This window comes from Fusarium coffeatum, assembly GCF_003316985.1.
Source record: "Fusarium coffeatum strain FIESC_28 chromosome Unknown BRIP53273_contig_471, whole genome shotgun sequence".
Classification (NCBI taxonomy): domain Eukaryota; kingdom Fungi; phylum Ascomycota; class Sordariomycetes; order Hypocreales; family Nectriaceae; genus Fusarium; species Fusarium coffeatum.
This window is the reverse complement of record NW_022158260.1, coordinates 6,464-16,443: the sequence shown is the minus strand read 5'-3', so window position 1 is coordinate 16,443 and position 9,980 is coordinate 6,464. Positions and strand designations below refer to the sequence as shown.

The 9,980-nt window shown below is 50.0% G+C and overlaps 3 protein-coding genes across 3 annotated transcripts; 2 read left to right on the top strand and 1 right to left on the bottom strand.

Annotated features, from left to right (window-relative positions):
- Positions 1-2,175: 2,175 nt before the first annotated feature.
- FIESC28_11713 (uncharacterized protein) lies at positions 2,176-3,786 on the top strand (the record flags this gene model as incomplete). Its single annotated transcript, XM_031165829.1, has 2 exons — positions 2,176-2,438; positions 2,493-3,786. The coding sequence occupies 2 exons, from the start codon at positions 2,176-2,178 to the stop codon at positions 3,784-3,786; spliced, it is 1,557 nt and encodes a 518-aa protein (XP_031010116.1).
- A 259-nt stretch (positions 3,787-4,045) lies between these two features.
- Positions 4,046-4,900, bottom strand: FIESC28_11712 (uncharacterized protein; the record flags this gene model as incomplete). The annotated part of the gene is made up of 1 exon (XM_031165828.1): positions 4,046-4,900. One exon carries the CDS (start codon positions 4,898-4,900, stop codon positions 4,046-4,048), a length of 855 nt encoding a protein of 284 aa, XP_031010115.1.
- Positions 4,901-5,634: 734 nt separating this feature from the next.
- On the top strand, positions 5,635-7,997 carry FIESC28_11711 (uncharacterized protein; the record flags this gene model as incomplete). The annotated part of the gene is made up of 5 exons (XM_031165827.1): positions 5,635-5,889; positions 5,944-6,753; positions 6,799-7,154; positions 7,204-7,316; positions 7,372-7,997. The coding sequence occupies 5 exons, from the start codon at positions 5,635-5,637 to the stop codon at positions 7,995-7,997; spliced, it is 2,160 nt and encodes a 719-aa protein (XP_031010114.1).
- Between the last annotated feature and the right edge of the window lie 1,983 nt (positions 7,998-9,980).

The following is a 9,980-nucleotide window of genomic DNA, read 5'->3' as shown; positions in this document are numbered from 1 at the left end:
CTTCAGCGCCCCACCAAGCGAATCGCACCTTGTTCTTGTAGCCAGTATACTTAGCAAAAGACTTGGCAATCTCAAGAATACCAGCAGTTCCACTACCGTCATCGTTGATACCAGGACCTTCCTGCACACTATCCAAATGAGCACCCATCATGACAACGTTCTTAGGATCACCCAGCTTGGTCTCAGAAATGATATTCCAAGTCAGACGAGTCTCGTAGAATGAGTCCACCAGCAAAGTGACCTCAAGCTCCTCACCCGCCTCAATGCGCGTGCGCCAAGCGGTGCCGACCTCAAGAGGAATGACACCGACAGGGACGATAAGTCCCAGGTTCTCGGCGCTGAGAGTAGCACTGGTGATGCCCTCGCCAGGAGCGTTGTGAACGAGAAGAACACCGCGAGCACCGGCTTTCTTTGCGAGTTTGAGTTTATCAGAAATAGCGCAGGCACCGCGCTTGACGAGGACGAGTTTATCCTTTGCATCGACACCTTCCCACTGATCGGCAAAACATCCAGAGCCACGAGTATCATCAACTGGCAGGGCCACCAAAGGAGCAGTTACACCACCCTCAGGCGTACCAACATTGTAAATGAGGGTAATAACATAAACATCCTCACCATCAGGTCCACGGACTTGAATATCCCTCGTCTGCTCAAAGGTGAAGTTGAAGGGCTGGATGGTGGTGTCGAGGTACTTTTTGTGCTTGCTCAACTCTTTGTAGATGTAGTCGACAGACGCCTTATAGCCAGGAAGACCGAAGGCTCTGTTGCCGCCGTTCTTTTTGCCAATCTTGTCGAGATCCACGAGGGTCTTTCGAAGTCTGTGATTGTTAGACTGAGATGGTGCGTGTGGGTTGTGGTTGAGCTTACTTGGACTTTTTAATGTCACCTTCGACTTGGCTTGGTGTGAGTTTCTTGGTAGCTGTGACCTCTGAGAAGAAGAGAGCTCCGTAGAGCAGAGCATTAAAGAACTTCATGGTTAACCAATTGAGCTACAGTGCTTGACGAGAGGCCAAGACATGCGACGAGCTCGCCATTATATACAAAATCACACTACAAAGTTCATCATATTTCCCCCCAGAAGGTAAGACCAGCCTATGGGTAAAGGATGCGAAAATGGCAGGTCGCAACAATTAAAAGTCTTGGCATGACAACCCATGTCGGACGAGATAAGATCTACAAGGAAGCACGAACGAGTGCGGGGGTGAAGCCAGGACCGGGACGATGGTGATAGGTTCGGGGGTCAAGTGGCGGGAGGAACTATTGTAAACTGGTAGAGAACTTTTGAAAAGGAAGAGTGAAAAGGCGGAGATGGAGATGATTTGCTTACTGAGTTGGAATATGGGATGAGATCATGAGGCGAGAGACGATACCTTATCGTTTATCTAACTGTAAGCGACAGATGGCGTAAAGCTCGGTTGGACAATCGTCAGGGTATCAGAACATTGGCCTCTATAAGCATAAAGGACGAAATAACCTAGGTAGTTACTTTGCGCTGGCTTAAACGAGCACTTAGGCTACTTTGTCTTGACTCTCCAAGCCTTAGAGTACAATTCTTCTGCTACTCGTCTGGGAGGTAAGTGTCTGACCAAATGTGATGTCTCATCATTCGTTCGACTATGAGCGAATTGAATGGCGTAGAGCTCGGTTAAATAATCTGAAGTGAGATGGAGTTCTTTGTGACGTTTAAATGATGATCATGCGAGTGAATGTCGTGCTTTTGCGCCATCATAAAGTGGTCGCAGCGATAAAATAAGACATCCAGGATCCAACACATGGGAAGCACAGTCATATCATGGGCCTCAAAAATAAACATTCAATCCTTAATCATGACTACTAGATGCCATTCTAAACATTCAAGTAAATACTCAGAATAAGTTTAAGCTTAACACTCTAACTTCATGACGATCAGCTACCGGGTAACTTAAGCGGTCTGTTCACCGCCTACCAAATCAGAACTTTTCTAGCCCGGTTCTAGAACGGTTTCCACAGGATAATCTCGGCATTGGCGGGGCAAACTTTCATCTATCAGAGAGTTTCTGTCTGTCATACCGCCCCGCCTACCAAACAATGTTTTTGTCCTCGTGGCGTGCTTTTTATTTTTAACTGTCATTTCATTTTCTCGTATGAGAATCTTTCCCTTCTTTCATCTCTTTCATATACCCAAAAACATCCAAAATGGCGTCTCAGGTCCCTCACGTTAAGCCCCGCGCTGCCACCGTCCACTCTGCGACTGAACTTATCGGCAACACCCCTCTTGTCCGACTTAACAAGATTCCCCAGTCTCTGGGTATCGAGTGCGATGTCTACGTTAAGCCCGAGCTTTTCAGCGCTGGCGGTAGCGTCAAGGATAGAATCGCTCTGCGCATGATTGAGGAGGCTGAGAAGAGTGGCCGTATCAAGCCTGGTGACACTCTGATCGAGCCTACCAGTGGAAACACGTAAGATCAGATCACCATTACTTCGATACCGAATTCTTTTGCTGACTTTTGTAGTGGTATCGGTCTCGCTCTCGTCGGTGCCATCAAGGGCTACAAGACCATCATCACCCTCCCCGAAAAGATGTCGGCCGAAAAGGTTTCCGTCCTCCGTGCCCTTGGCGCCACCATCATCCGTACTCCTACACAGGCTGCTTGGGACGCCCCCGAGTCTCACATCGGTGTTGCTCGACGTCTCGAGAAGGAGCTTCCCAACGCCCACATCCTCGACCAGTACAGCAACAAGGACAACCCCAACGCCCACGAGTTCGGTACCGCCCAGGAGATATGGGAGCAGACTGGTGGTCAGATCACCGCTCTTGTCGCTGGTGCTGGTACTGGTGGTACCATCACTGGTATTGCTCGTGGTCTCAAGAAGCATAACCAGGACATCAAGGTTATTGCTGCTGATCCCCACGGCAGTATCCTTGCTCTGCCTGAGCTTCTGAACCAGGAGCGTGTCAACGAGGGCTACAAGGTGGAGGGTATTGGATACGATTTCATCCCTGATGTTCTTGACCAGCACATCGTCGATAAGTGGTACAAGACTGATGATCGCGAGTCTTTCCACCTTGCTCGCCGACTGATTGCTGAGGAGGGTATCCTTGTTGGTGGCAGCTCCGGCTCCGCCATGGCTGCTATGCTCCTCGCCGTCAAGGAGTACGGTTTCAAGAAGGGTGATGTCGTGGTCGTTGTCCTTCCCGACAGCATCCGAAGCTACCTCTCCAAGTTCGCCGACGACGACTGGCTCGCCGCCAACAACCTCCTCCCCGTCAACGGAATCGAGTCCGCCGTCAACGGCAACGGCAAGAAGCAGTCTTCTGACCCCTACGAGGGCGCCACCATCGCCGCTCTCCGCCTCAAGCCCGTCACATCCGTCGGCGCCAACTCTACTTGCCAGGAGGCCATCGAGACCATGCGCGAGAAGGGCTTCGATCAACTCCCCGTCCTCTCCGCCAGCGGCAACAAGCTCGTCGGTCTCGTCACCCTGGGTAACTTGCTCAGCTACATCTCCAGCGGCCGCGCCAGCGCCTCAAGCAGCGTCTCCGAGGTTATGTTCGACTTTGCCCGTCTGGACGAGATCGTCACTGATCCTCGCGAGTTCGCCTCCCCCGTCAACCCCGGCAAGCGCAGGCAGTTTGTCGAGATCACCAAGGACACACCCCTGACCACCCTCAGCAAGTTCTTCGAGTGGAACAGCGCTGCCGTGGTCACCGAGAAGTCAGAGGAGGGATCCAAGTCTCTGTCCAAGCCTATTGCTGTTGTCACAAAGGTTGATCTCCTCACATGGATGATCAACAAGAAGCTGTAGATACAAAAAACCTCGCGAGAGGAAAGGGAACGAGTACTCATGTTTTCAACGACATTCACGTCTGGCGTTCCAGGATACCACTAGAAAAAGAAGCATTTGAGGATATGTAAAGTTGTTTTGATATAGAATTTTTGGGCGGTAGACTCAACATCTACATGGCATTTGCGACGGGAATCAGCTGCGTAAATTAAAAATGTCATTAATATAATTGTGTCATCCAGAATCCTCCCACATTTGTGAATGCTGTCATTTCCGTGCCTCATATGCGCTGAGCAATCCACCACCACCACTTGTCTGCACCTGGGCCGTCGCCAGTGACATTTCCAGGGAGGACATCGACGTCAATGTCGAACTCCTGGAGCTGGCTGAAAGTAAACTTGGAGGAACCGTACTCGCCCAGCCAAGAATCCTGCTCTTCGGAACCAATATCGTCAGATCCAACACCAGAGTCGAGCAGTCCCTTGCTTCGCGAAGCACGAATCCTCGTCAGCTCAGCCTCCAGGTTGGTTTTAACAAGAGTTGAAGGCAGCGCAGTAAAGAGGTCCATCTTGTTGGCAGCGATAAGAATAGGAATCGGGTTCTTGGCGTTGGAGTTGGTAGCGCGCTTCTGCAAGAACAGCAGAACATCGTAGAGATACTGCGCAGTGGGCGCAAGAACATCCGGCTCTCCAATAGCAGCAGCGTCCACGACGAAAACAACAGCCTTGAGCTTCTCAGTACGGTTCAGCTTGCCCGTGGCGACATTTCGCAGCTTGCCATGACCAGGAGTATCGATGAGCAAAAACTTGGTGTAGGTGCCGTCGTGAACATCGTGGTTGCGGTACGAATGTCTGTGCTCAGAGTCGGTGGAAGCGTTGAGCTCGACGTCGTGCGACACCTGGGAAGTGTGCGTCTCGGTACCAGTGGCGCCGCGCTCAAAGAGCGTGAGCAGTGACGTCTTGCCAGCGTTGGCGGGACCGACGAGAAGAACGCTGGGAGGAACAGTGTATGTCCTTGACGAGGCGAGGACGAGGTGAAGAATGACAGGAGCGCCGATGATTATCAGTGCGCCAATGATGATTGTCGTCAGCGAGGGCGTCATGATGGCCTCGACGATGTCGATGAAATTGGCCATGGTGAACGGATGTGCGGCACCAATTGGCGCCCGTAAGTGTCGCTCGACGAAATAAAGGCCGGGTAAGCCGATGCAAGGGGACAAGACAGGGTCTTGAAGTTTATCTGTATCCTCGAGGTCGGTGGGATGGCTCAGATGACGTTGGACAGTTTGGAAACAAAAACGTTTGCTGTCAAATTGAAGCTGCTAAACGAATTGAATATCTGGCCAGCCCACCGGAGAGCTCCTAGACCGGCATCCCCACTTGGACTCGGCCTGCGCCACAAAGAAGATCAAGTCCAAATACGTTATAGCCAATGGCATGGAATCACTGCATGATTAGGGGGAAATAAGCCACAGCAGGACCCTGACTTTTACTGGCTGCCGGTAAAGTTTGAGGCGGACGGCTTCCCCCATAGGGAGAAAAGAGAGAGCGTAAGAGGGTCTGAGCTCAGCCGCGCTCGGCATCACGGCTTCTAAGTAATACGTAGGCCTACTCCACGCGCTGTCCCGTCTTCTTCAAAATTCAGCCAAGACTCAGCCAAGGCCAGTTTCTGGAGTTGTTAACTTTTCTTCCCCTGCTTCTCTTGCCGTTTCTCTTCCTTTTCTCTCTCTTTCTTTCTCCTCAGACAGACAATGTTTATCTTGTACGAATAAACCCCAATTCAGTATCTTTTGTCGCACCCGCAACCACGTGAAATAAAGCTACAAACCTACCGTCTCACGAAAACCCTAGCCTACGGGCACAATTGGCCATGGCGAGCATAAACACCACCAGCACAGCAGGCGGATCAGCCGCACCTATCCAAATGTCCGGAAAAGCAAACGCAGCTACCCCCAAGCTCAACAGCGAGGTCGAGATGGGTAGTTTGCCGGGAGACGCCCAGAATCAGCAGGATGATGTTATGCAGGTGGCTCGGATAGGAGACGTTCCGGCTATGGAGAAGCTCTTCGAGTCGGGCGAGTACGATGCGACCTACCACGACGACGAGGGTATCACGCCCCTACATGTGAGTTGCGAACGACGCGATATGGGAGAGGAGGATCATGCTGACGTTTTGTAGTGGGCGGCGATTAACAATCAGTATGCGATGTGCAAATTCTTGATCGAGCACGGCGCCGAGATCAACAGAAAAGGCGGAGAGTCAGTAGCGACACCTCTTCAATGGGCGGCTCAGCGATGTCACTACTATACCGTCAACCTTCTTCTCCAGCACGGCGCCGACCCTCTGATCACCGACGCCCAAGGTTACAACACCCTCCACATCTCGACATTCAATGGCAACACCCTCCTGATCGTCCTTCTCCTGCACCAAGGAATTCCCGTCGACGTCCTCGACACTTTTGGCCACACCGCGCTGATGTGGGCTGCCTACAAGGGCCTTCCCCAATGCGTGGACCTTTTCTTGCGCTGGGGCGCCAGCATCCACGCGACCGACGAGCAGGGCTTCACGGCTTTGCACTGGGCTTTGGTCAAGGGCAGTCCTGGATGTATCCTGAAACTTATCGAGTACGGAGCCGATCGATTTGCAAAGACGCAGACGGGCAAGACGCCTGCCGTGACGGCCAAGGAACTCAACACGGAAGTTGCCTGGCACAGAGCTCTACGGGAATGCGGTTTCAACGAGGACGGTCACCCTGCGGTGCCTCCTTGGCCTGGTGCTAGTTATTTCTTGAAGGACAAGAGGAATTTTGTCACCAGGTTTTTGTTCCTCTGGCCGTTTGTTTTGGTGTGGGCTATGCTTGTTGTCATGTCGAGTTTCCCTGTGTACATTGGTGTGCCTCTTGGATTGGCTGCTGTTTACGGTATTCAGTGGGTTGCTCAGCAAGTATTGGAGTATGCGCCTTCAGATATGCGACATTTCCACAAGACGGTATGTTCAAGTCTCTAACTTGTAGAATTATGCTAACGCTCGTAGCCTTGGTTAACTGGAATCTTTGCGGCCACTCTTTTCTGGACGGGAGTGAACTGGTTGACGACAGTCCTTTTCGCGACGACACTCGGCGCAACCGAAGGCCATGGCCACGGATTTCTGAACCTCTTTTTTGCGATCTTCTTTGGTCTTACCGGGTATTTCTACGTCGCCAGCATGAGATACGACCCTGGTTTCGTTCCCAAGATGAATGGCATTGCTGAGCAAAAGGCTGTTATCGATGAACTTCTTGCGCAGTGGAAGTACGATGAGACCAACTTTTGTGTTACTTGCATGATTCAGACACCTCTTCGAAGCAAGCATTGTCGTCGCTGCCAGCGATGCGTTGCCAAGCATGACCAGTAAGTAGATGTCCTTGGATACATGATATGTGATAACTAACATGTGTAGCCACTGCCCGTGGGTTTACAACTGTGTTGGTATCAACAACCACCGACACTTTTTCTTCTACCTTATTTCGCTCACTCTTGGTATTGTCTCGTACGACTTTTTGCTGTATTACTGTGAGTTACCTCGAGAATGACCAGATCTGTGAAACAGTATGCTAATTCCTTGTAGACTTTGACACCATCAGCAAGAATGCTTCAGAGACCTGCAATGTCCTCAGCCCTACACTGTGCAAGTACATCAATGCCGACTCATATACTTCAATCCTGGCTATCTGGATCACGCTGCAGCTGCTTTGGGTCACCATGCTTCTGTTCACTCAGTTCATCCAAGTCGCCCGAGCCATGACTACATATGAGAACATGTTTGGTATCCGTGACGGCAGCAACATCACTGCTCTTACATCCACTGGCGCACCTCTCGACCCCAACCACCCATCTCTATCAGCTGCAGCACCCCCTGCTGCTCACTCCCATAAGCACAAGGGTGGCATCCTCAAGTCACTCAGCCGAACCCTCGGAGTCGACCCCTTCATCGAGACCATCACAGGAAGAGGAGCCGTATCCGGCAAGAACAAGCGCAAGAAGAAGAACCCCTACAGCAAAGGCTGCATCACCAACTGCAAAGATTTCTGGTGCGATCCCGCGCCCATTTTCGGCCAGCGAGAGAACGGATCTGCTGTTCTCGGTGGCGAGCGCGTCGATTACACCGCCATGTACGAGAGTCCTAGCCTCATGACATTGACTGGCCGACGAGATCGCGGAGGTTACGAGGCTGTAGGAACGGAAGAAGTCTAGATTTTAGAGCTAGAGCCAGAGCCAAGGAGTTGTTGACTGGGTGGTTTTACGTTATATGACCAAAACGCTAAGATGGGATGGTGTAAATGACGGATGGATGCGTTACGAACTGCTTATACTATATGTTTGCCTTTGTTACGTGTGAACCCGGGTTAGACGCGAAGAAAGAGATATATGACGAGAAAGTGTACGGTACATTGTAATATTAATACCAGGGGAGTTTGTTAAGACCTTGGATTATTAGAACTTGTGTTTCGAATTGTGTGCGTGACAGTAGATCCACGACCGTGCTGTAAAACAACTTCCTATGTAAAACTAAACGAGAAGAGAACTGACTCGAAGGATCTGGTGGCGCTCGACATGCAAGATCAAATCTCAACGGCCTTTTCCTCCAAGCACTCGTAATACATCCTAGTACAATAGTGGCGCTGTGCACGAACTACGTCCGTGAGTGAATATGTGCGTAACAATGGTGCAAGTCCAAGAAAAGAAAAGGTAAGAAAAAAGGTGAAACATGATATATCAGTAAATGTTGTCTCCACTTGAGTCTTACCTGACGGACGGTGGACCGGATAAAATTCTAGACGATGGACTTTTGAGGTACTGTAATCACTGACTATACTGGTGGTAGAATCATTGACTAGACTGGTAGTAGTAATAGTTGACAGTCCCTTCGCTTGGTTTCAGTATTGCGGATAGATTTACATTTGACAAAAGCTTGGCAGGCTTTAGAGGTTACAATGAGGATCCTATGATGATCAGGAGGCTCTTCACAATGTAATGTAAGTCCATCACTTCTGCCAAAGATTCCCGGTTATCCATCCAGACCCGCAAACACCTTGGTTTGATGCGTTCATAGTAATTATCTTCATACGTGCACTGGCCATTGGTGTTTGTCTTTCGTTGCCCACGTGCCTGCCGGTATCTGCATCTATAAGCCTCTTTCGATCGCATCGCGTAAAAGACATTCGTCCTCATACGAGCACGAGGCGTCGTGGCCAACTGATATATGACCAAAGTTAAAAAGAAAAATAGGATATCTGATACGCGGCATTAACATCCCTGTCAAGGCAAACTTGCGAAGAAAGTGGATAGAGAGACTGTTGAAAATATGACTGGGCATATTTTGTATTCAGAAGTGGTTAAGAGGCGAACGAACAGGCCATTGTCTTCTAATCAACATGGCACTGAACTGCTCGGCCGAGTGCAAAACTGTCAAAGCAAAGTCCGGTCTGAAAGAGGAATGCAATTGACAAGGCTATCCCACTCTTCTCAACGGCTTTTCAGGGCAGGGGTTTATGGATTCAGGGCACTACGGGCCGTGATGACAGGGGTCATGAGTACCTACTGTTGTTGAAAGGGCTGGATATAACAGTCGATCGATATAACCTGGAGAGAAAATCTTGGAGGGAGTGATGATTATATAGACTATTATGCCATGTGATGTGATATAGAAAAAACATACAGGAGGCGCTGAGACATTCTGCAATTTGTTCCTGCATTGTGACCGTGGAGGGTGTAAGCGAGCTTGGCAAGAAGATACTGTAGTATATATGATTGCTTTTTCTACAACTTCAGTTCTGACCCAGTCTTCTTTCGGATCCGGCATCAGTTACTTGCCCCCGCGGAAAGAGAAAACTGCTACACCTCCATTAATTACGGAACAAGTCAAGTCCACTCGACTCGACTCGTATAGTGGCATCGATGTCCATTGTGGATGCTGACTAGTGTATCTTATCTGCTGAAGACTGTCAAAGTTGCGAACATGATCTTCTTAATTTATATGATTCACTGGCGGAAGATCAAAAGAACCTATCTACCGCCACGATCGTAGTATCCTGTGATATCGAGTTTTAAACCAACAAGCGATTTGAGACATGCATAAGGCATAAGGCCAATAAGACAAATGTCTCGCATCGAAACGAGAAACAGACGAGGAACTGGGAAGTAAATGAGTACGTACTTATTTACCTGTTGAGGCCA